The sequence below is a fragment of the Meriones unguiculatus genome, chromosome 9, assembly GCF_030254825.1.
Source record: "Meriones unguiculatus strain TT.TT164.6M chromosome 9, Bangor_MerUng_6.1, whole genome shotgun sequence".
Lineage (NCBI taxonomy): Eukaryota > Metazoa > Chordata > Mammalia > Rodentia > Muridae > Meriones > Meriones unguiculatus.
The window spans coordinates 23,905,138-23,932,282 of NC_083357.1; the positions used below are offsets into that span (position 1 = coordinate 23,905,138).

Genomic DNA, 27,145 nt, shown 5'->3' on the forward strand with positions numbered 1-27,145 from the left:
TTTATCTCCTCAAAACAGAAGAGCCCAATCAAGCATTGTCTGATTAATTAGAGACACTTAGGAAAAAGAAAAAAAAAAACAAAACACGCTATCAAGGCCCACAGCTGTAATCAATTCAATCAACATGCAAAGAGCCAATCTATGGTTTTCTTGATTAACAAAGCTGAATGTTAAACAGAGAACAGTGACATTGTAGTGCCACCAGCTAAATCTGCAAACTGAGGATTTTCCCTAAATATTCAAAGTCAAGTAAGGGCAGAGCGAAAACTCTCTCACGCTGTGTCGTGCCATGAGCTCCACAGACCTGGATATTTCCATGTTTAAAAAAAAAAAAAGGCAGGAATGAAGAGTGAGTACAGACTGCTCCAGCGAGGGTGCACACACAAAATCAACTCTCACCGCACCGTGTCGCACAGTAAAATCTACCACAGTGTGGAAGTACGAGTATGAGGGGTAGTTACTTGAAATTCCAGAAGGTGCTCCAGAGTGGAGCAGCTCTGTGTGGCGCCGGGGAAGCCTCCGAGGCAGGAGCGTTGCTGAGTTCATCGACAGAAGACTGCACCCTTTTCTTACCCGAACTAGAGAACTAACTGCCCTAAAATTAGAATACAAAATAAAAATTCCTTTAGAAGAGCTTAGAGGGTGGGTGGGGTTTGATTCAGTGCTGTAGTTTGGCCTTACGAGCTTTTTGTAAAGGATGATGACAGGTGTCATTTTCATCACTAACTGTGTTTTTATCAGAAATGATATTTGCATAGTGATTTCCATCTTTCTTCTGAAAGTTTGGTTTTACCTTTATTTTTAGTGCTCATAACAAGGGTATGCTGAAAAGAAAGGCTCTAAGAGGTGAATCACAACCTGCCTCCTCTCCCTCCTCCCCCCCCCCCACCGGGTTGACCGGCTTCATAAGAGAATAAAGAGCCGGGAAAGCTGACAGGATATTACACTGACAAGATTAATTTTTTTCAGCTGTTGCAGAGTGTGTTAATTGTAACATTTCAGTTAATGAAAAATATTGTGATAGGATGCCGATGTGGGTGACAAATGGACTTTTAAGCAGACATGATGGCAAATGCTATTTTAAAAAAACATTTGGGAAGAAATAATCTTGTGTCGTGGGCATGCACCATTCCTGAGAGTCAATAGGGCTTCCGGGAGCGGGTAATAACCCTTTCTAGTGGCCAGGCTAGCAGAATCAATGCAATTATTCAGTGTTACCACAGCAGCTACTCAGCCTTAATGTGGTTCTCACTCTGCAGAAAGCTTAACACAGAACTGTGAAACAGAACGACAGATACCCAGTATCAGAAAGAGCACTTGGGCTGCATCAGACCCAGAAATGCACTCGAGATGCTCATTAGTGAACTTTGCACAGAAAGGTGCACAAATAATAAACGCACAATTCAGGAAAAGGCCCAAATGCAAGCAGCAAGCAGTAGCCAACACCTGGGGCTCCTTCTAGTCATGATGCTCTTTTCCTCAAAGGCCACCAGATGGCGACACTACAGTTCAAAATGCCAGTTTGAACCGCGTGTGAACGGAGTCATCCGCGAAGAACTCCTTAGCTGCCCAGAGTCTTTTCTAAGTATCAGATTTGGCAAATCCATCCACACCTTTGGGTGTGATTAGCATTCTGTGAATGAGGAACGATTTATTTACCTCTTCTACCATACAGAAGCAGGTCGTACAGCATGTGGCTGAGAGGCGTATATTTGAGTCCTGCTGGCTGGGGTCTGCAGGTCCACTGACAGCAGACAACATAGAGGAGAAGGCAGTTTCCTGACAGCGAATGTCCGTGATGTTCCTCAGTAATGAGTGACACACTGAATAACTGGAGACAAAGGCTTGCAGAGCAACGTAACAAGGAGGAGGAGCCGCTGGGGCTCCACGGGAAAGTTTGGAAGGCCTATTGGACTTTTGACACTAATGGAGATGACTATCTGCAAAGCCAAATTAGCAAGAAATTCCCTTGGAGGCTGGTGACTAATGGCAGCTGGGTTTCAGGAGGCTCTCCCTTAGTTAAGGAAAAAGACGAGATTTCGTTCTGTAGCTCAACTGCTTTTACTTAAAAATAATCTTAAGAGCGGCTGTAGGGAGGTGAAGTGGGCCCTCAACCTTTATATGTGACTTCGGATACACACCTGTGTTCCTTTTATTGGCCACGTATGAAGGCGTGTTACTGATGGATGAAAGGCCATGGTATGTTTAGCTCATGTGAAACGGTTTTCCGAATCAGGTGTATTAACTCATACCCCCTTGGCAGTGGGTCCCGACACCCCCAGATAGCGCAGTCACGGCGCCCAGCAGTTTACGCCTCCACTGGCCTAGTTTCTGTACCTGAGTGTGTTCACAGCCCTCGGCGGCATGGTCGCGCCCCTCGGCGGCATGGTCACGCCCCTCGGCGGCATGGTCGCGCCCCTCGGCGGCATGGTCGCGCCCCTCGGCGGCATGGTCGCGCCCCTCGGCGGCATGGTCGCGCCCCTCGGCGGCATGGTCGCGCCCCTCGGCGGCATGGTCGCGCCCCTCGGCGGCATGGTCGCGCCCCTCGGCGGCATGGTCGCGCCCCTCGGCGGTATGGTCGCGCCCCTCGGCGGCATGGTCGCGCCCCTCGGCGGTATGGTCGCGCCCCTCGGCGGTATGGTCGCGCCCCTCGGCGGCATGGTCGCGCCCCTCGGGGCATGGTCACGCCCCTCGGCGGGGTATGCAGCCCCTCCGCCAGGTGCTCAGCCTACTTGGCAGGGCACCGACGTCCGCGGTGGCAGTACACGGAGTACTCACTCCCACCCGGCAGTGCACTCGCACTCCTCAGCAGGGCCTTTTTATCTCCCACGGCACTTACATGGCATATTCACACCTCCCTTGGCAGGGCAGTCATACCCCTTGGCAGTGCACACACAGAGCTTCCCAAGCAGGGTCCTTACGCCCCCTCATCTGTCTTGGCCATTTTTCTTTGCTTTGGTTTATCTCTATTTTTTTTTTCCTGATTTGCGTTTTGTTCATATACTGTCTGCACCAGCCCTTGCACTGTAAATATCTCCCATTTTGTGGTGTGTCCTTTAATTAGTTCCCAATTGTAAGAGAATTCATGAATGCCTTCCTGTAACATTAGGAAACTTGTGAAACTGGAGGCCTGTTTAGGAACTCTCCTCCCACCACTGAACCTCTTCTTCAGTGTTGCCCTTGTAAAGCACGTGATGTGGCTGGCGGGGGAACCAGATCAATCAGCAAATGACACAATAACGCAGAACTGCTCAGAAGTTCACGCTGCAGGAAGCCTGTGAAGAGGACAGCGGCTGAGAGGCTGTGAACTGGGCCCGGCGGATCTAACGAAGAGGGAAGGCACTGTAGGGACTAACGAAGAGGGAAGGCACTGTAGGGACGAGGCACAACACAGGCAGGTCTGAGTGGAGGGGGAGGGGTCAGAGTGGCTTGCACACAAACCCCTATAAAGAAAACTGTGTAAAACAAATTTGCAACAGCAGGCATGGGCCAGGTCCCTCAGTCTTGCAGGCTGTATCCTGTTGGTGAAAGGTTTTAATAAGGAGGAGGAGACTCCATCTGTGCTTACAAAGGTCATTCTAACTGCTCCACGGGACAGCAGTGGTGAGAAGCACATTCGATGCACGGAGACTCCCTTCTAGTCTACAGCAACCGTCCCAGGGAAAGACGGCAAGAGGTCTAGCTAAACACTAAACGTAAGCCACCAGTGAGACACGGGAACGGAAACTGAACGGGATGCACCCTACACCAGGAGGCACAGTGTCCTGGAGAAGAGTGGCTGCAGTCCACGTGGCTTGGATTACATCTACATTATTTTATTCAGCTGAGAGGATGCCAGGTGGGAAAACCCAACAGTGGGCCAAGGCCGCAGATTACGACCAGGCAGGATAGGCGCGGAACGTGTGAGAGACTGGAGGACTGAACAGAACGACTCAGGTGTGCTACTAAAGAGTTACATATGAGAGGGCAAAGGCTCCACGTGCTGTTTTGGTGTGGGGATGGGCACTGGAGGAAAGCTCATGCCGGCTTGGCATCGAGGTTTCCAGAGCTGGGCTTGTCTGATAACGAAGGGAACACCACATGGTGTGCTGAGCCAGTTTCCCGGGGGGCAGATGAACAGACACTGGAATAAATCACCTCCTCACCCTCCCTGAGATGCTTGGGCCTCTCTCACATTCTGATTTTTATTTCTCTACTCAGTTTACTAGTGATATGCTACCATCACTGTTTTAAGTTATGAAAATTTCATATTATTAATGAAATTAATACCACTTAAGAAAATATTTCCGAGAGGCCCTGTGTTTTACCTCACTGAACCCTTGTAGCAAACCTGAATGATGAAGTAAGGGCCTACTTCTGGATAACTTAAGTAAGGCCTGGAGAGGTTAAATCATTTCACAAGGATACACTCTGGCACTTACTGCCAGACACTTTGCTTTGACCAGAGCATTTTGCCATTTCCAAAAACCACTTGTTCTACCTGCCAAGGCCAAACAATAACTGAAGCCATTTTGTTACTAATTTATTGGCTATAATGAGTGGGGTGGCTGGCAGCATGTCAAAGAAAGAGGAAGTGTATGTGCAAACCAAATATGTGTCTGGAAGTCTGAAGGGCGAGGGACGCCACTAGCTACTGAAGACGGCGGCTGTGCAAGGAGGGCAGGACACAGCTAATATAGCAGGCGTGCTTCAGAACCTCTTCCTCGGCCTGTTTCCACCAGCGGCACCTAACTTGGCAGTGTTAATTTCAGTATAGGAAAAGCCCACAGCTGTGATGACTCCTGGAAAGTCTGTACACACACATACACACGCGCGCACACACACAACCACACAGACATCGTTATTTGAACTGCCGTCATCTAGGCTTCAAGTGCTGGCTACTTGGGTTAGGCACAGGTTGGTTTTTTTCCTTTTTCTTTCCAACCTAATATTTTTATTGATTACTTGGGAAGTTTACATAATGTCCCCTGATCACATTCACTTCCCAGTCTTCCCAGGTCCATAGTCCACCTCCCCGCCCTTGTGACCTCTCCCCTGACCAAAAAAGAAAAAAACAAAACAAACACCAAATCCACTTTGTGTTGTCTTGCTGGAGCATGGTCAAACTCCCAGGAGCCAGCCCCTTAAAGAAAACTGAGTCCTTCCCCATGCCCACCCCTGCCAGAAGCCACCAACTGTGGAGATCTACATGTCACCATACTTACTACATTTTTAAAATTTATTTTTAATTTATTACAGTTTATTCAGTTTGTATTCCAGCTGTGGCCCCTCCTTCTTCCCCTCCCAATCCTACCATTCCTCCCTCTTCTCCTCCCATGCCCCTCTCCCAGTCCATGGATAGGGGAGGTCCTGCTCCCCTTCCCTCTACCCTAGCCTATCAGGTCTCATCAGGACTGTCTGCATCGTCTTCCTCTGTCTTACCACAATTTTTAAGAGTTCTCTTCAGTGGCTTCCTGACTAGACAGTTACTTTCTTGGGAGGGTGAATGTGGTGGTGGGGAAAGGATCTGAGTAGCAAGCAAATATTAGCGTCTTTCAAGTGTCATGACATGCAGTTACATAGAGTCACCACTGGCAAGCCAAGAGAAGATATGAAATGAGCCACACCTTCCTAATGTTAGGTATGGATGCTAGGATGTTAGGACAAACACCATTGAAAGGCACCAGAGAGAGTTAGTGGTGATGCAAGTCCATCCTCGTCAGGTTAGTTACAAGTGTACTTTCACACCTCACTTTTATTTATATAAAATATAAATCTTCTAAAAGTTTTTTTTTGTAATGACTATCTGCAATATACAAAATAAAAGTAGTTTCTTCACTGTGACTGAGTGAGCACTCAGACTGAGCCCCCTTCATCCACCATCCGTGGGAAAGCAGTAGGCTCATTCATGTATACTCTATAATCTCAGTTCAGAGCTAAAACGGGACATTGAGAGCCGATGAGGACAGATGAGCATGCCACTTACTGTGGCCATTAGAAGGGTTTTACATAGATCCTGTGGCTTTACATAGATCTCAGCCACCTGGTGGGGCTGCCTTGCTTGGCCTCAGGGAAAGATCCTGATTTGACTTGATGTGTTGGGGTGGGTTTGTAGCGGGGGCTCCCCTTTTCTGAGGAGTAGGAGAGGAGGGATAGGGAGAAGAGGGAGGGAGGAAGGGTGGGACCAGGAGGAGAGGAGGGGGTGATGGTGATCTGGATGTAAAAAAAAAAAAAAAAAAAAAGAAGACAAGATTTTGTGATTGAAATGCCTGAAGACCCATATGAGGCATTGGCATACATAAACCATGATTAGAATTAGGCTTGGAAGGAGGATAGGTGTTGTGGAGAGATGCAGGGGGGAAGCCATGCAAACCAGCATGGGAAAGGCCAGGTATGCTTGCCAGGAGGGTGCCGCTGCAGCGCCTTAGAGGGTGCTTCCTCCTAATTCAGAAGCTACAGATCTACAGAGAACAGCCTCAAGTGTCTCTGAAGGTCAAACTAGAAATATGTTGATGATTTAAACATGCAGGCCAAGTGCTTTCTTACACTACAGAAGCAGTGTTTCTGTAGTTTAAGAGTATCATTAAATCTGCACAAACCCACACGTATTGCTTCCTGCATATTTTCACCAAGCTGCCTTCCGACTGTGAGCAATCAGCTAATCTTCTCTTCGCCTCACACTCCCTCAGAGTGACAGATGCATCCCTTCCGAGTACAAGAGGTCTTCATTTACGCACGCCTTGCCAACAGCATTTTGGCTAATGCTTGAATCCGGAAGTTCACTAGCAGAACGCAGAGCTGTCACGTGGGCATTCGTCCTCCTTTGCTCCCACGTCTTCCATCAGTCTGGTAGGCAGAAATCTGAGCCTTTCCTGGACTTCTACTATGGATTAGTTGTATTTGCAGAATGTAGGCAGTTTTTAGTTTCAGTAAGAATATGGATAAAATGATGAGGAGGGCAAATTGTGAAAAAAACAAGGAAAGTGTTCTCTACCACGTCAGAACACTAACCAAGCCACGGTGGAAATTGTTTTTAATTCTAGTGGCCAAGGAATGGATTCCTACCTCTAGTTTCAACCCTGTGAGAAGAAAAGGGTCATCCACAGTTGAGGGATGAATCCCATCCGTAAGAGGAAGCATTATCAGCATAATGTGTATCTCCACACACATGAACTGAAAAGCAAAAGGCTATGAAAGATTCTAGCTTTTAATTATGTTCAGTATGCCATAATAATGTCCCCTAAAATCCACCATTTGGATTCACTTCTTACTGAGCCATGTATCCATGTGACAATTCAGCAGTCACAACTGTTAACACTCAAGAGCAAAGAAGCTGTTCATAGTAAAACATGAGAAATATCCTCTGATAAGTCTGCTTAAGGATACACACGATTCGTTCCCCGTGAACGAGCGTACCCAACACCCAACAGCATTTTCTTGTCCTGAGCACCAAACTGCGTCTGATTTGTCTTAATGGGTGCAGTGGGTGTGAAGCCTTTTAAAAATTAATGGGCAAGAAAGAGTCAATAGAACAGTAATGTTTGTGTTAGTTCAATCAAATCAACTAAGAGTTGTTTGCCTTTTCACCTTGGAGTCATTTGAAACAGGCCGAGCATTTGACTCACACAGGGTTTATTATACTGAGTGGGTTTTTATGTGTAATGAACATCATGCTACGAAGCTATAAATGCCAATAAACATAATATATTGCTAAAATGAGAAATTTAAATCAATTTAAAAACAATGTTTTTCATTAACAAATGAAACACAGGGAAGACACAGGCAATGTCTAACAGAAGTGGAGCCTGCGCATGGGCACCGGTTTTGGAGGGCTGCGATTTTCCCTGTGCCTCTTTTGGTACATGCTCCTCTCTCCTCAGCCCTGCCTCTCTCTTGTCTGCACGAACGCTCCCTGTGCCTGCATGACACACGGAGTGGACCTGCTACCTTGGGATGTCCTCGGGCTCATGGAGGTCATATTCAGGCCATGGGGTAAGGACTTCAGGAACACCACGCATAACTGAAACTAGGGGCTGAAGCACACTTTAAATTACCCATGCTGTTGGGTTCCTTATTTAGACAACAAGGAAGCTCTTCTGCCTTAGATTACAAATGAATGATGAGACAGTGGCTCTAGAGACATGACTGGCTGTGGACACTTGGCAATAATGATGGCCTTTCATTTTTTGCGGTACATGTCATTCTCCGAGATCCTGGCCTGCATTTTCTCCTTCCCTGGCCCCTCACCTCTAGCAGAACAGAGATGTTATAAACCAGAATTACCACTTATGCTTGCTAAAGGTTTTTATTATTCTAAAAAAAACAGAATCTTTTAGTTAAAAATCGAAACTCTACAATTGTTAGAATGGTAAATAATTGCGTTGGTAATTACCATCTTTCCACTCAACTGTGGACCACAGGGGGTTGTGAGTTCACTATTTTGATGGATAGCAGTGATTAGGGAGACCCAAGGGACCACACTTTGCCAGTTAGAGATACCCAGATTCTTCAGGGATATGTCATTTCAGACACAGAGGCTTTGGACAGCATGCAGGGAGAAGATGTCCTCTGTTGTTCTGAATCCCTCACAAATAAGGGTTTCATAAGTTTGCAACTTTGGAAAGCAAGACCATAACTAAAATACTGGTCATGTTGCCCAGTTTTAGTATACACAGTGGACAAACCAGACTTAGGGGCTGAGTGATGTGCTGAACGCCAGCAGCCTAAGAGAGTCCTAGTCACAGCCAAGGGTAGTGAAGAGTAGGGCTGTCTGGGGCTCAGAGAGGCAGGCCCAGGAAAACAGAGAAGAAAGTAAAGATGAAGACATCTTGGGTAGGTGGGCAGGAGTGGGTTGCAACTCTTTTGCTGAAATGGCTGGACAGGGCCTGGGATTTGAGCAAACTTTCTGAGGGAGAAGAATCATATGAACCAGGATTAGGAATGGGATGGGCAGGTCAGCAAGAGTCAAGAATGTGGAGGAGGGTGTGATGGGCCCGGCAACCCTAGCTGCCCGCCCTGTTCAGTTACATGATTCTGCCCTCCATCAGGGCAAGGAGTGGTTCCTTGAGCTGGGCAGGTTACTGTCCCAGGTTAAGACTGGCTAGAGGTGAAAAGCAGGAAGATTCCCAGGGGATTGGGTTTGTTCTAGGATTCTTGTCCTTGGGGCTTTCTCTGTGGCAGTGCAGAGGCAAGGAAAACTCTTTTGAGATCTGGCTTTTGCTGGGGATTAGAGAGGAGAGGAGCCCAGGAGTCTTAAAAGTCTCTTCTCACACTAGAGTAGTGGTCTCAAGAATCTCTTCATGAAAATGATGGGGTGGGGAGGAAGATGCTTGAATGAGACGCTCCGTCCACACAGGCTCAGATTTTTATCCCCCCCCCTTTTTTTACTCAAAATATATGTGCATCTATATCTCTATACATATATACATTTGTGCATTTAAAAAAATACCTTATTTGCTTATGTAGGCCAGTGAGGATAAGTACACCTTCCTCAGCATTGGGAACCGAAACACATGGCTAGCAAGTGGCACTGACTCCATAAAATGGATATGAATGACCAGGTGAGACAAATCTTTTCCAGTCAGCACATAAGAGAACATACTAATTCAGTTTAGTAAACTGTCTCTATTTAAAAGCTTAAAATAACCATTTATCGGAGACTTTAGATTATGGATATTTTCTAAGGTGTAGTTTAAGAACAAATCTGTGGAAAAGATTTATTACATGTAGGAATAGGGCAAAGTACCTGATGGCCCCAAGGCGTAAGGAATTTGGATATGCATGCATTCTAGCTCATAGCTGTAGGCATAAGGTTATTGTGTAATTCAAATGCTGATTTCTCTACCGCCGCCCCCTCCCATATCTGGTTGGAATCCTTGTTCTGAGAATTTCCTTTTTCAATGTTGTAGAAACTATGCTTCCTAATTATCCCTAGATATGTCAGTAAAGCAACTTATGGCCAATTGCTGAGCAGGGGAGAGAATAGGGCTGTACTTCCTGCCAGCCAGGGGAGGAGGAATTAGAAGAGGAAGTGGATTCAGCAACCAGGAGAGATCAAAAGGAGGAGCTGGAGGAGGAAAAGCTACAAGATGCAAGTATGTCTGAGATGTATGCTGGGAGGAAACCAGATTAATTTAGAGAGTTGGGAATAGCGTAATGACTATTCAGTCATTGTGTTATGAAGCTTATTATTAAACAAATATAAAGAATCTCAATTATCTGTGTGATAGTTGGGTTAAGAGAGAAGCTGAGAAACAAACACAGTTTTACAAGAATAACATTAAGACAGAGTGATACAGCTTATGAGGACAGACTGAAAAGTCGTCTTTGAAAGGTGAGTTTTAATAATTTTAATATACATTTCTTGTGCATTTATTGGTTGTGGGACTGTTTGAAGAGGCAGGGATTAAGTGAAAAAAGCAAGGACTTAATATGTTTGCTCATGCAGTTTGCATATTAGCATTCTGGAGGGGGAAGGGTACACACAGAAAATGAACAAATAATAAAATATCAGTTACTGAAGAGACCTATGGTCAAAATAAGAATGATACTGTATTAAAAGTGACTGATGATGATTTTAGAGTGAATGTTAGGAGAGGACTTGTCTAAAGAGAGGGTAGAGAGCTGACGGTAAAGGTCCGAGTCTAGCGAGCCACCAGTGTGTGAGGCAAGAAGAGGGCCACAGGTGTAGTGCAAAGTGAGCCAGCCACTGGGCGTGCAAAACTGTCTGAGAGGCGGGATTAGACATGAGATTTGAACGCTGTCCAGAGAAAAGCCTCCCATAAAGGCACACTCCTACCTGACTGTGGACAAGGCAAACTTGCTTTCCTGGGAATTCTTACACAACCACAGAAACGAAGTGTGAACTTTAAAGGGTTAATATTCAGGCTAAGCAGTTTCATTTCCCATTGTGTCCCAGAGAACACTTCTGTCTTCTGCTCTTTCCCTCACTCTGTAAAACTCAAAGGCTCGTGGAGCTCCTATCCTCACCTAGCTAACAATACAGGTAAGAAAGAGAAAGAGAGCAAAGAGATAGGAAGTGTGTCAGTTGGCTTTCCACCACTGTAACAAACACCCAAGCTGAGCAACTTAAAAACGGGGAAGGTTCATTTGGCTCACAGAAACAGAGGCTTCAGTTCTTGGTTATTGGCTTTGTTGACCTGGACCAATATGCCACAGTGGGGGACATGCATCAGTCTGATCAGTCTATGATTCACAGGAGGTATGTGTACACACACACACACACACACACACACACACACACACACACACACGCACGCACAGACATACATGCATGCACACATGTGCACACACACATACCCAGAGGGGAAAGAGAAAGCTAGAAAGAGTAAGAGAAAGAAGGAAAAGAGGAGGAGGAGGAAGAAAAGGAGGAGTAGAAAGCTGGGGTCTCAACATCACCCTAGGGGCACACCTCTAATGGTGTGTTTCCTCCAACTTGGGCCTCACCTCTCAAGCTTCCAATGCCCCACAATGGCAACACAGGCTTAGGCACAGGCCTTTAACATATGAGCTGTGGAGCTCTAAGTATGGAGAACTGAGGCCTCAAGCAAGCAAGTGTAAATCTGTGGTGACGGGATTACAAAACCAAGAGGCAGTGATGTCTTCTCCCATAGAACGGCAGCAAGAGAAATAAGAGCAATCTGTGCCTTGGCACATGCAGATCAAGACATAGTATAAAAGCCACGCAGCAGGAAGAACACTAGCAGCACGGTACAAGGAAGGTAATGTTTGCTTGGGAAGGGGAGAGTCTGTCCTGTTTTAAGATGATACAATCCGGACGTAACAAGGTGAGGAAGAAGCTGAAGTGCAAGCTCCATGGACTTATTTGTGCATCTTCTCTTTTTTGTGCCAGAAGAAAAGAGGCCCGAGTACTAGAAGGGGGCCTAGTAGGCAGAAGCCTGACAAGGGGAGGACGAGGAATGACTGAGGCCTACTAGCCTGTGCACGGTGATGATGGACTGGCTTGCTTTCACCAGGAGGGCTGAGTCAGCAGGAACTGAGACCATTGGTTATTAATCATTTGTTATTAATCAGAGTCTTCAGGGCTTTATCAGATGATTGCAATTATAAGTATGTTCATATCATACAAAAATGTGGTGGAACCGCAAATGATTTAGACCCTAACATAATCTGCAATGACATAAAAAAAAAAAAACAAAAAACAAAAGCAAAAAACCAAAACCTACACATATCGATAAACAACACAGCAAACGCTTTATAAAACCATACCATTTGCTGCTGCTTGGAGATTCTAGAACGGTTTTTGATATTGTTTATTTCCATAAACATTTAAAACCTTATGAAGCCTTTGAATCCATTCCTTCCTCTCCCTAAATGTACAATAGGTCATAAAAGAGCAGGTAGCACCGCTTTTCGACAGAAAGACTGACAGTCAACTCATCGACATGAATGTAATCACAGCTTATTTCATAAAATTCATTCCTGGCCCAAAATACCTTCTACAGTTCTGAAGAGCCTACATAAACATATAAATAGCTGTGCCTAAGGGATGGCTCTAAGCCCGCAAAGCCATAGATGGCATTTTCAAATAAATGACCTGAGGCTGCAGACAGCATCCATTTTGCTCTGTTTGGCAGCATGCAAGTTTACATGCTAGGAAACATTTCTCAACATGAATGAGCTGTGAAATTGTTTCCTCCTGCCCCACACTCCTCTAAATTGTATTAGATTATGTCAGCCATTTCTACACCTTGTAAAAGCTGTCAGTGCCCCATGAGGTAGCATCAGCGGATTTGGAAGGAAGGGCCCCAGCCTCTGAGATGCTGCCTAAATATCAGTTGGTGCATTAGGAAAAAATAATGGGAAATAACACCCCCTGCCTAAGGATGCATGGGAAAATGGCTCTGCTGCAAATCGAGACACGCCAGGGTATGTGATGAGGTGAACCATATACATTTCACTTCCTACACTGTAATCTTCTCAGGGAAATGATTACCATGGCATCCCACCTCGATCCAATGTCAAGCATGGCCCTGAGAGCGCAAGTGAATGATTTCACTGTGAAGAAAACAAGCTATGAATATATTCAGTGTTTTAGCTATTTCCAACCTGCAGCCAACTTTCCATCACCTGCATTTGCTTGCTTTGTGGGTTGTATATTATCTCTAATATTAACCCTGCACACACAGAATGAAGAGAGCAATTATGTTTCAGAAATGAAAATCTTTCCAGAGCAAAATGTAAATGAAAGACCCCGAGGACGCTGACTGTTCTGTTACACTAATGAAGTTAACTGACAGTTGACTCTCAATCTACATGTATGTGCACATGAGTACATGCAATGCAAAAGTCTTAGGTTCTCAGAAGCCTGCATGAAGTTGCTGTGTTCACTTGTCACAGGGGCACATCCTGCTGTCCTGTTAGGGGGGACACACGCACACACTTCTGGTCTCTGCTGTGACTAATGCCTGCCTTTTAGCCACTGCACACTCTTTCTGTGTAGAACTTCCCAGCTAGGATTCAGCTTAGAGGCTCGTATATCTGAGGGTGCACTTAGAGACTTAGCTCCTCGCATCTTTTTTTTTTTTGCATTAATTTTCTGTCTCCTCTAACTGTAAAGTTCTGTATTTTCAGATGTAAGGTAAGGGGCACTATTTATAAAGAAGACAATAAATCCAAATCCAAAGCAAAATGCTAGCCTTTGATAGATATTAAATCACATGGATCACGTGGATCAACTTGTCCCACTTTATATGACGATACATGCTGATCTTAGAATTCTGCCATCTTCTATATTTATGTCCCAATAATGCCTTTCTGTTAATTCCCCAGACTGCTGAATTCATGAGTTAGGAGCCAATGTACAGAGCTGTAGGTTTTTTGAAGTTATATAATTTTTTAGGAAACTATGGATAACCATCTAGCAAATGGGCTTGAAAACACCTTTTATGCTTTATAGTTTGTCCTTTCAAATTTCACTATGAAGGAATATAAATTAGTTTTTCCTAAGTGTACAAACACTTGACTGAATAAAAATATTGTCTGTTTTTTAACTTTCTGTTTTTTAACTTGTATTTTAACTTTTAGGATCAACCTGAAAAAGGGATAGCTAGAGTCACATACTATCCCATCAAAATGCCAATCACGCATCCAGTGTTTATGACTCTTCTATTCAGCTTGGTGAAAGAAAACAAACCATGTGACCCTGCATAGTGGAAATGAGTCATGTTGAAGTCACAGAATTCTAAGGTTGGACCTGACCTCAGATGACATTAATTCCAATTTTTTTCTTTTATACATGAGGGTGTTTGTGTTATTATGTGAAATCTGGAAAGGGTGAAAGGCTTATCTGAGATCATTTACCATGTTAGTCGCTAAATGATGATAAGGGCCCTTTTCTTCTTTTGAAGTTCAGGCTTTACTCTCTAGAGTATTTTACCCTCATTCTTACTTGTTCAAACTACAAATTCTCAAGCCGCTATCATTAGGATTAAAGTTGGATTTCCAGCTATTGTTCATACAGGAAAGAAACTTATTAGGCAAGGTTGCATGTGATACCGTCTCCTATATCCATCCATCCATCCATCTATCCATCCATCTATCTATCTATCTATCTATCTATCTATCTATCTATCTATCTATCTGAAAATACCTTTTACATACACTGACATTCTAATTTCAATTTTAAGCTCATTTTTTTGTGAAAGCAACACTTCTCCAAATTGTGTATAGACCAAGAACACAAGGATAAATGCTAATTTCTATTCATGACATAAATATTCCCAGATCTAATAAAAGTCCTGTAAGCTGTGTAGATGGTCTCCCAGGAGCCTTGTTAGTACACTTCCATAGCTCACCATTCATTGCAGATTGGACCAGAAGTGGATCTTGGTTCAACCTAAGCCAATCACATTGAAAGCAGAAACCAGAAAGTAGAAATTGAGATTCAGACATAAGTCTGTGAGCCTCCATAAATAGACTGAACTGTAATAAATAAACTTGAGCTATCCGACAGCCATATGTGTGATGAGAAGCAGAGAGAGCTAGAGTACAGAGAGAAGTATGGAACAGGAGTGAGGATGGAAGCGGAGGTGGAGAAGGGATGCTGCCTGGCTTTTTAGTTCCTGGTCCCTCCTGAGACCTGCGCGTCCTTCTATTCTAGTATGCAGCATGGAATTCTAACCGAACAAATCCTGCTTCTCTCTCTCCCTTCCCAGCTCTCTCAACACAAGCAAAGCTGTCTTTGCTTCAGGTCACTTCAGTCTGAACTCAAACATGATGTAACCGACTGTGCTCTGGAGCCGAAGCGAAGTTTTCCTTGATGTCAGCCTACTCCACAGGGCAACTCAGAGAACTGGTTAGAGATGCATTCCTGTAACTAAGGCTATTAGCGGAGCTCGAGAGTCACTGGCCTCCAATAACCTCCCAGTGCATAACAAACAGTAACGAAGTAATGATTCATCTGAATGAACTAGCTTCCATAAATATGTATGAGAAGGCAGTAGTATTGTAACACTACATGCATTTTGTGTTGGTTTGGTTTTGGAGGCGTGATCGTTCTGTGTAGCCCAGGCCAGTCTGGAACTCACCCTGCAGTCCAGCCTTAGACTTACAACAGTCCTCTTTTCTTAGCCCTTTGAGGACCGGTGATCCTATGTGTTTTTAAAGCTCATTCACACTTGCTTATTCTTGATCAGCTTAAAATTATGTTAACAAGTGGTTCAGATGCTGATAATATCTTTGAAATATCATAATACTTTGCAATTACAAAATTATGAGTTTATGAAAAAAGTGAATTGTCATTTGGACTTGCATAAGGTATCTTGCAATTTAAATTGCAAATTTAAAGGCATATAGAACATTCGTACTCCAGATGCACTAGACATCAAGTACCTATTTAAATGGCATATTTGTGAAAGCCATGAGTAAGTTACTGCTCATACAGAGCTTGCCTTTGTAGCTGGGAGCAGAGGTGCGTGCCTTTAATCCCAGCACTCGGGGAGCAGAAGCAGGTGGATGGGCCTCTGTGAGTCTACAAAGCAAGTCCCGGGCAGCCAAGGATAGAGAGAGAAGCCCTGTCTCAGAAGAACATAGAGCTTGCCACGTGCTAACAACTGTGCTGAGACTATTTCCTGTAGCAGCCCATTTGACCCCCTCAGAATGTCATGAAGTAACTCCTGTCGCCTGGGTCACCTTCCGCTAGGTGAGCTGCTCACGCGCTGCAGCCAGGCATTTGGACACAGGTGGGTCATTACCACTGCACCGCAGTTGGAAGAGAACGTAGATGAAGTCAGACTGCACAAGAAATACACTCTGTGACATGTGGCACAGGCAGGTGGATCTCTGCGAGTTCAAGGCCAGCCTGATCTACACCGCTGGTTTCAGGACAGCTGTTACCTGTTGAGACTTTGTCTCAAAACGGAACCAAACCAAGCAACCCTCCCCCCAAAACAAAACCACCACCATTACTACCATCACTGCCCCCACCACCACCGCAGTCACCACTGCCGCCGCCGCCACCACCGCCACCACCACCACCACCACCAAAATAAGAACGTTGGGAGATGCTGTAAGGGTTTGGCAAATAAATTTTATGTAACAAAGCATAACATACAACCTTCTAAGTAAAAGGGTATAAGTCAAAACCATGTTGGTTACTGATAATTCTTACCGAGGGTTAGATGGAGAAGGTGGATTCATTTCCTTTTGGTAGTGACGGCCCTGGTTCACAGGCTGAAAGAGACAAAACATCTGTGAGGTGGGAGCCAATCAGCACCAGGAGCTTTATGCACATCTTCGCATCAATTCTCACTTTTCAGAGTTTGATACCAGCAATTCTCATTTTTGATATTCTACCTGCAGGAAAGGACTGGGTTTGCTTTACAATATAGGAAAGGCTCTGAGAGGCCCAGCAAATCACAGGGTGATATAAATGATGGAACACAGGCCATTTTAAAACCTGATGATAAGGTTCAATGTAAACAAAGGCTACACATTGGAGTTCTCCTTGTGGAGTTTTTATGCTGTTGCTATTTCCAGAGACAGCAAAAGAAAAGCAGATCTTTTGTTGAGAGCACAAGCAATAACTAGAGACATAGAAAGTGTATGTCTCAATGAGAGTAAGCTTGCAAAGATCACTTCTATTGTCATTAACTTGGAATACTCATGCAAATTGTAGGTTCCCCCAAATGTATAAGACAACTGTAAGCACTCATCAAAATGAGCTGAGAAAGTGGTGCTAATAAAAAATGTGAACCGTCAATTCCTGCCCACCCCCAATAAATCTTTCATCATTATTTAAAACACAACTAAACTAGAACAAACCAAAACACACACACACACACACACACACACACACACCAAAACAAAACAAAAACAAATCAGAAAAACAAACAAATGCCAACAATGAAACTTGATCTTTCTTCTCTGGCCATAAATGGAGAAAGTTAGTTAAGCTAATACCAATTCCACTTTGACCATAATCCTAAAGATTTTCCTTCTACAGCTAACAATGACAAAATTCTAACAAGAAAACCACTTTATTTTGGCTTTTGTGTTTATTACAGGTTGGAAGGTGGATGCATGTGTGAGTTTCATTCAGAACATTGCTTCTACTCCCAGGGAAGTTGTTAAAGCTTCCTTCCTTCCCCATGTTGTGTGGCCCCTCAGTGTGGATCTCAGCAGAGGCCAACAGTGTGACTGTGGTGGCTGTTCATACAGAGCCTACCTCTTCATTCCCCACAGAGCCCTTTTTAAATTTTTTATTAATTAGTTTATTTACTTTGTTTCCCAGCTGTAGCCCCCTCTCTCATACCCTCCCAATCCCACCCTCCCTCCCGTATCTCTCCCACGCCCCTCCCCCAGTCCACTGATAGGGAAGGTCGTCCTCCCCTCCCCTCTGACCCCAGCCTATCAGGCTTCATCAGGACTGGCTGCACTGTCCTCCTCTGTGGCCTGGTAAGGCAGCTCCCCCCTCTGTGGGGAGGTGATCAAAGAGCCAGCCACTGAGTTCATGTCAGAGAAGGCCCCTGTTGCTATTATTGGGGAACCCACTTGGATACTGAGCTGCCAGGGGCTACATCTGTGCAGGGGTTCTAGGTTATCTCCATACATGACCCTTGGTTGGAGTATCAGTCTCAGAAAAGTCCTTGGGCCCAGATTTTTTGGTTCTGTTGCTCTCCTTGTGGAGCTCCTGTCCCCTCCAGGTCTTTTTATCTCCCCCTTCTACCATAAGATTCCCTGCACTCTGCCCAAAGTTTGGCTCAGCATTTGCTTTAATATCCTGCTGGGAAGAGTCTTTCAGAGGCCCTCTGTGGTAGGCTCCTGTCCGGTTTCCTGTTTTCTTCCTCTTCCGATGTCTGAGTCCTTATTTAAAGGGGTCCTAGAACATGAATAGCACAGCTGGTGGAAATCTGTAAGCGTATACTCTTTTCTTCAATAAACACTTTCTAGAAAGCATTCCTGTAATTTGTATTAAACACCCGTGTGGTAATCACATCTCGCAGCCTGGCTACCTGTGACGCACTGCGGTGCACTCAGATCCTTTGGTAACTGAACGGCATCAAGGCATCACCATTTCAGTAATAAGAAACAACAGCTGGAGAACAGTGGAAGGGAAGCATGTCATAAGGCATAACTCATCTCACCAGAGAAATCAAACTTTCAGCAATTTGCAAGTAAAATTTGGTTGACAATTTAGGCTTTATTATTTCATAACAAGAGAAATTAGCAAGCCAAAGGCCTAACGAGTTGCTTCTCTGGACCAACTCCCACTGGTATAGGAAGTTATTCCCAATAATGCATTCATTGGTATTCAGTCAGCACTTCAGTAGCACGGAGGCCTCCCGTGAATGGACTTCTGCCTGTTTATTCCACAGGCATTTCCAAAGCTGTCTGAGCAGTGCAGTTCCGATATTCAAGCAAATGTCCACCCCTGAATCTTACAGCCATTAACTCCATGTACAGTCATCCAAAGCCCTCATTCCAGATGCTGTTTTTCCTCCATTGGAAAGGGCCTACTACGTTTGGAGCACTGCAGACACATTCTTCTCCCTCTTTGGTCATGTTAGATAATGTAAAGCAGATACAAAGGGGGAAGAAGAGCACAGCCAATAATGGCTCACAAGTGTTTGAAAACGGTCAACAGAAGCTTTTCAGAGAAGTAAAAACTGTTCACATGAAGGGGCGGGGGAGGCCAGTGGCTACCTGTCTGAAGTCAAATGTTACCAAGTGGGTGCTATGGAGGTTTATGACATGCTGCTCCACATACGTTATCTTGCATCTGAGAAGCAGAAGCACCGACAAGGTCATACATTCCTATCCTTGTTCTTTACCTCTCACACAGCTCATAAAACCTCGGAAGGACTTTGTGATCTGCCCCTGAATCAGGCCACGACATCCTTATGTGACTGGCATCCTCCTCCTTGGACCCAGAAGAAAGGAAAAACCTTATCGCTGAAGATGCAGGAACACGGGGAAGATGCTGATCAAAAGGCCTTGCTAAGCTCTCCCTGTGTATTTCCACTAGATCATATCACCTTTATTAAATCATATTTCTCCATGCGTTTCCACTTTGTCAAATCTAGCATGACACTATGCATTTAAAGGTTTCTCTTAGAAGATAAATATTGAACCACTTTTTTGGGTTTTCAATTATTTTTGAGGGCTCTTATATCATGGAAAACTTATATGAAATTAATTTGTAGGCTTTTCTTTAACTAATCTGTCTTCTGTTGTAGCTCCTCAGGCATGGGTATAGGGTGGGCAGTAAAGGAGGCATTTTCCCTTCATATGTGTTTCTCAATATATCTATCGGTAAAGTTATTTTTAGGTAGGTAACACCCTGTGATGGTACCTTTGAGAGAAAATAAAATTCAGGTTTGATTTAGAATTTAGCCTTATCTCTAAAATGCCATAAGTAGATGCAAAAGATCATTATTGATGGCTATAAGTAACCACAACAATACCAATAATGGCAGCAACTTACCAGTGTCTACAAATAGCCACAAGAGCAACAGCAGTGACTTATATTTAGTGCACATTTACTTCCTTCTAATTCTTGAGAGAGATGATCTCATTTGAGCTCTACGGCAAGTCCGTGAACTATCTGCAATAGAGGATATTCAGCTACTAGTATTAACCTAAGATCATGCCTGCCAGGGAATAGTGCAGCCAGAATTTGTAGCCATTCAGCGGGAGTTGACAGCTCTCTATCTCAGCACTAGTTTGTTTGTACTGTTTAATGCAGTTCGGGAATTCATGCAGAATGCGGAATACAATGTTCCCAAGCAACAACACAGCAGGATCCTTTCAGTCTATGGCATGAAAAAAAAAGCAGTCCAAACGTACATTTGTCTGAAGTATATGAGACTGCCCAATTTTTATAAATTAAATTCACTTGCTATGACTCTCACCACATGTCACTATATATTTAACAGTAAAGACAGTAAGTTCTTACCACGCTGATAAACTTGGGCCTGTTGTCATTAAGATATAACAGACAGCAAGCACTGTGAGAATAAGGACCGTTTATATTGTGCGGTGACTTTCATAGTCACGAGCCACAGAACAACTCACACATTCCCATATTTTCTCCTGACAGCACAGAAATTACTGGGACTCTAATATCTGATTTTTTTTGGTATCATTTTTATAATTTTATCTTATTTTATCTACAGCTTAGCACAACTAAACCCTTCCCTTCCTTGTTTACCCAACAGACCCAACATCCCCTCAAAGAACTGAGGAGTTCTCTACAGAGCAGAAGAAATAAAGACCTATTAGGTATAAAACACTTACAATGTCAGTTTTGTGTGCACAGGAGCCTGGAGTCATAAAAAACAGGCAAGAGCCTGGCAAATACACGAGACAGAGCCTGGCAATGGCAGAGCTTGTCCTTTTGGTGGCGCTGTTGCTATGCCCTAGTGCCAGGAGAGCTGTGCTCATAAAATTAGCCACCACCCAGAAGCTTTGATTTCCTATGATCAATTTTCTGGAAATGTTGAGGTAAGGGAGAGCAGGGAAGGCTAAATAAAAGAAGAAGAGATAAGATAATCCTGCTATGTTGAGAGTACAGACAGTATTTTTATGTTGTTATGTAAAATCTATTGAAAATGGCAATAATATCGCAAGGTTAATCAAGGCCATAAACAACTTGTCTGAGAGCCTCACCATATGCTTGGGATTTTATTAAGTGAATTTTGCCTCATTTTTCCCCAAATATTATGCTCTGCAATATGCCACATTGATGGATGCATAAAATGAGCATTTAAATCCCCCTCACTCCCTTTTTCCAAGCTGGGAAGGCTTATATATTTGATACTAGGTTATGGTATGAGGATTTTTAATTTGAAGGAATGATAGCTTTGAGGAATCTACTCAGAGAACAGGATGCACATTAGGCGTGCTTTTCTTGACTCTAGGTTCAGAGGGACAGAAGTAATGAAGTAGTAAAACAAGGAAACCACCAAAGACTTGGGGTCGGTGTGGATACCCGTGCGTAAGCTCAACCAAACAAGCACCAGCATATCTTTGCTTGTATGGCCCTATTCCACATGTACAGCCCAGTCTGAGTGCACAGCCCCAGTCCACGCGCACATCTCCAGTCTGTATGCATAGTCCTAGTCCGTGTGCACAGCCTCAGTCTGTGTGCACAGCCCCAGTCTGCGTGCAAAGCCTCAGTGCACCTGTATAGCCCTAGTAGCCACGAAAAGGAGACATGCTGGAAAACTTGAAGAAATTGCTTTGTGCAGCAGCTGGTCCCTGCCTTAGAAGCTTGGCTCATTTGCTGGCACAAGGCAACATTTTGGAAAGGCCTTTTGATGCCTGGGTACACACACACACACACACACACACACACACACACACACTCCATGAATGGAATGGTTTTATGCTACTGTCAATCAAAATCAGAAACATATTTACTTAAAAATTCATTGTAACTAAGTCTCAGTTCCTTTCACAGGGCAGCCTAGAACCCAGTTTTTTAACAAATCTCGTGAGGGCTATTCTTTCCAGAATGCCTCCAAAAATCGATTACTTGTAGCCTGGTTTCCACAGAAGTTGTAAAGTATTGTTTTAATTGAATTTGGGTCTAAGTTAGAAACTTTGAAAAATTTGTCTGTCAAAGGCCAATGGATTTCTCAGTAGGCTTGATTTATTTAGCTTAAGAAGCCCACAAAAGCCAATTTGGGAAGAGAAGTATGGTTACATTTAATTACACTTTTAAATGACTAATTTATTACATCTAAGCACCTTTAAACAGTACATACTGCCCAGAACTGTACTGATGCCGGGGAATTGGAGCGTGTGGCAAAGACAAAAACGTCCAATGTCTGCTCTCTAGCTGCACATGGCAGCATTTTTGAAATCCTCCTATAGGACAGACACGGGACCCACTGAATCTCCTTTGCACCCAATTGCTCACGGAGCTTTGCTCAGACAGAGAGCTTCTCTGGGTATACACTGAATGTTTCTTATCAATATTTAACGTAAAATATTTCATGTGCCACTCAAGCTTTACTTAAGTGAAACAAAGCTAATGTTTATTTTGGAGCTGAAGAAAGGCAGTTTGCTTTAGAGTAAAAGGCATTATTTCGTGTGCAGGCCACTGACAGTTTCATTTAGACAGTGACTGATGAGGAGCTGTGCGTCCTCACGTCTTTACGGGTCTGATGTCCAGAACTGGGGACACTGGTAACAATGGTTATTTAATGTCACTAACTGCTCTGGTTGAGTCTGCTGATAATGCAGGAGGCTGAATATACATGAGGACGGACGTTTATTTGATATTTCTGTAACTTTCAGTCTTGCAGTAAATGTAAAACAATTTAAAGATAAATTCTTTAGGGGAATGGCTCAACAGGTAATGGTGGTTTCCACAGAGCCTGATAACTTGGGATCAACTAATTCCATGTGGAACTAACTCTGAATGGCCATGTGGAAGAAAACTCACTCTCCCAAGCTGCCGTGGTGCTTTCCCTCACAAATAAATGCATGCGAAAGAATTCTTCAATGAAAAGTGAGGCGATGTGTAAGCAAAGCAGATAACACAAACAACCAAACCCAAACAAAAGCAAAACAAACAAGTGGTTGTGTCCCAGCAGGGGGCATGGGATGGAAGAGAACAGGGCCAGGGGCTCCCTCAGGGATAGCCAGGTGACAGAGTGAGGTTGGAGGAGAGCTTTATTCTCCCCTGCATATGCTGGATGGGGTGAGGGGAGGCGCTAGGACAGGCAGAGGCCTGAAGAGCATCTGGCATGAGAGACACTGCTCTCACCTCCACAGACTTAAGCCTGCACTTCCTCTGAATCTGAAATTCCTTCTTCCCTTTTGTCCACATGTAAAACTCGCTCGCTCTTGAACTCTGGCTTAATCAATGCCTTTTCTGAAAGCACACCTGGAACCTGTACGAATGTGCCTTCCTTCATCTTCCCATAGTTCTTTGTTTTACTGTTCCTCATCATCCTGAATTACAGAGCTTTTGTCTATGAACATCCTAAGTTGGAGACAAGTTTCATCCCCAACACCCAGCCTAGTCCCCGACACATTGTACTAAAAAAGGCATAGAATAAGTGAATGTAACACAAATGAGCAAGTTTGGGACAGGAGTTAGAGGTCCCTGGCTCTAGTGCATAAAGTAAGATATTGCTGTCACAGTGAGAGTAGAGTCACAGAAAGTTCTGGAGCTGTCTGAGGGGTAATCGGTGCATGGTCCACAGATATTCACACGGTGGAGCTAGGGAACTATAATGGTTTGAAAGCATGGAGCAAAGTGTGGAGAGAAGCAAGGCTGAGATGGGGGCACTTCTCAGAGTGCAGGGACCCCTCAGTCAGACTCAAGAGGAAATGGGGAAGCATTGAGGGGAAGAGGAGAGCAGATCTGGGCCCTACAAAGGTCTAGTGTGAAAAATAAGAACTCAGTTTTTAAAAAGATTTACTTTGTTTATGTGTGTGTATCTGTGTGACTATATGGCATGTGTGTTAATGTCTATGGAGACCAGAAGAAGGTGCTGGATCCTCTAGAGCTGGAGACGCAGGAGGCTGTGAGCTGCCTGCCATGGGTGCAGAATCCTGGCCTCCTGCAAGAGCAGCAAGCCTCTCAGCCACCCCAGACCACTGAGGGTTTTACCAAGTGCTGACTGTGTTTCAAATTCAGCACCGGCTGCTTTAAAAGGCTGGCTTTGAGTCATGACACTGACTTCAGAACCAGTGCTTATCCTAACCCCCAGCCTGTGGTATTTGAACCAGAGACGAGGAGATAAGGAGGTACTGCTGAAGAAAATGAGGCGAACAGCACCATGCCAAGCCTGTGGTGTTAGGCAGTAGGGGTTAAGATGCAAAGAGGTGGAGAGAGAGCTTATCAGTTAAGACCACTGGTGCTCTCACAAAGTACCTGGGTTTGGTCCCCAGCACTCCAGTCCCAGTGGATCTGACATACTCTTCTGACCTCCAGGCACCAGGAATTCACATAGCGAGCCAAACTCATGTAAGCCAAACTCATACACATAAGATAATATACATAAATGAAAACTTAATTAGAAAACAAACAAAGCAGAAAAGCCTTAGAATCTGAAGACTGATATGTATATGGGGGAAAGAGAATGTGGGGGCAGGGGAGATGCCTTCCAGTCTTGGCTTGAGGACCACTGGGCGGGGCAGCACTACCCACTGAAACAAAACAAGAGTGGAGCATCTCAGTGCCTATAACGCCGGGAGCCCTGTCACTTGGCTTCTCAGCATCTCCACACCTTTTCTGAGGAGAAAGGCACACGCTCTCAGAGGGGCTGAAACAATGCTTGTAAATTGCTCTATTTAAACTCCACACAAGCAGCAGGATGCAGAGTTCATTACGGAATGCAATTTCCCATTTGTTGATAGTTCCAATATTGGAACAAACTAAATCTGATGAAATAATAAACATATCCTATGAATACTAAAGGTAGGATTTTCAAATTTTTTTTCGGTCTGAAAAATAGACTTTTCAGTTTCTCATTTAGTTGAATAGAGGGTTATTAAGTTCATTACTAATGGTGTTATTTTTGGCCGTGTGCTTTTACAGCAGAGTACTTGTCATGCAGGAGACTTCTGTTTTTGCCAGAACAGGACAGTGATGAGAACCCGGTATCCAGGGCAACCAAGAGTTCAGACTTCTCAGCCCATAAATAATCATTCCTCAGCTTGCCCTCTGTACTGCTGGTCTCTGAGCCACTTCCTAACAAAATGAGCTCCATCCGGAGGCTACTGTCCTCTTTCTAACTGGGGTTTACATGACTGCTGAGGAGTATTCTATACGAAAGGCACCATTTCACTTTTGTCAGCAACCGACTCTTAAAATTTTTACTCTGGTGCAAAAGATGCTCCATGGCCAAAGTCATGGGGACATAAGCATTTTTTCTGGGTGGTGTACACTCTCCAGCACCAAGGCTGCTTAGAGAGTTATGTGCATCCATGGCTGTGTCTAATGAAACCACAAATTAAGCAAGAGAAAGCTGGGGGCAGGGAAGATGGAGATAAAAGGCCCTCTGTGAATGTTGGTGGTGACGTTTGCATCTCCTTGAGTCTCTTTGAATTTGCCTTCCATGATGACTTGCATGTTTTCTCAAGAGCACAGGAACCTCATCTTCCATTGGATGTCTGCAGCACCCATTTGACAAGCAACTCACATATCAAGAGTCGGGTAGAGAGTTGGGCCACTTCTTGAGAGCCTCAGTATTCTCCCTGGGAAGTGAAACCTCTCAGGGCAGCAGGAAGCACTCAGGTAACACATGTGACTACTAGGTGAGGGGGCTTCTGAAACATGGAAGGTCGACAAAGATGCTGGAGCCTGGGAAGAACTGGCTTTACCATAAAGGCAGATTGCAGAGTGAGTATTTATTAAATACATGAAACTTACCTTCTGTCCACTACATTTATATTTATGTGGGTTTAAAATAATTGAAACTTTTAAAGATTTATTAAATTTTTATTTTATGTGTTTGAGTGTTTTGTCTGCATGTTTGTATGTGCACCACATGTGTGTCTGGTGCCTTTGGAGGGGTCAGAAGAGGACATAGGATCCCCTGGAACTGGAGTCATAGGAGGCTGTGAGCCACCATATGGGTGTTAGAAACCAAATCCAGGTCTTCTACAAGAGGAGTGAGTACTTTTAAATTATGAACTGTCTCTCTAGGCCCCTATTTATGTTTCTATTATAGGAACTTTTCATCATTTCTATTTGGTACCAAAGGAAGTAGTCCAGAGATAGTCAGGAACCTATGTCGGGATGGTAGAACTCAGAGTTATTTTCTTGCTATATTAGTTGGGATTGCAGAGAGTCTGTGTGAAGAAGAGTCAGGTTTTGTTTATTAGTGTTTCAGCACTGGGGATGGAATCCAGAAGTCACACATGCTAGGCAAGGACTCGATCACTGTGCTACACCCCTAGCTTTATACAGCTATGTACAAGCTTTTGTCAAAGTTACTGTATATTTCCTTCTCTGCTAGGCCACAGGAAGGATGATGACTATACCAATGTGTTTTAACCGGTGTACACAAGAGGATGTAAGCCTTTAAAAATAATATCTGCAACTCCTATCCTGGCTCCCAAACACAGGCAGGAGTCAGTCAGTGAACATCTAGTGAGTTCTATAGAGGTCCTGACTGTCCTCATAGGTAAGCAGTATTTAGTATGTCTGTAATCTCTCCCTTTGTCCATTCACTTAATAAGTATTTTACTGAAAAATATTAATATTCTTTTGTGTGGCAAAGAGCTTGTGATAGGAGCAGGAATTGTCAGAGCCCATTTCACTGTATGATTCTATATACTGCTATTATTTGCATGCCCCCCCCTCCAAGTGTTAGAAACTTCATCACTTAAATGATGGAGAAGAGAGGTGGGATCTTTAAGTGGTGGTTAGGGTATGAGGACTCTGAGTTTATAAATTAATTAATCCTGTTATTGTGGGAGTGAGTTCTTGATAAAATGATTCATCAAGCCCCTATCCGCTAATGCGTTTCCCACTCTGACCCCATTCTCCATGGCTTCATGGGATGAGGACTAAGGAAGACCTTTCCCAAATGCAGGTTCTTTTGATCATGAACTTTTCAGCCTTTAGAAGTAAACAAAATAGCTCTTTGTGTGTATCAATGACATGGTTCTCATCTATTGTACAGGATAAAAGGGAACTACGGCAATCAATCATCATACA

At 44.1% G+C, this 27,145-nt stretch overlaps 1 protein-coding gene across 2 annotated transcripts in view; it reads right to left on the reverse strand.

The window, feature by feature from the left end:
* Nucleotides 1-27,145, reverse strand: part of Cfap20dc (CFAP20 domain containing) — a 245,936-nt gene that overhangs the window by 34,908 nt on the left and 183,883 nt on the right. For both annotated transcript variants that reach the window (XM_060390940.1, XM_060390941.1), the window contains exon 14: nucleotides 16,631-16,692. In XM_060390940.1, coding sequence (XP_060246923.1) covers nucleotides 16,631-16,692 — 62 coding nt within the window. The remainder of the gene's footprint in view (nucleotides 1-16,630; nucleotides 16,693-27,145) is intronic.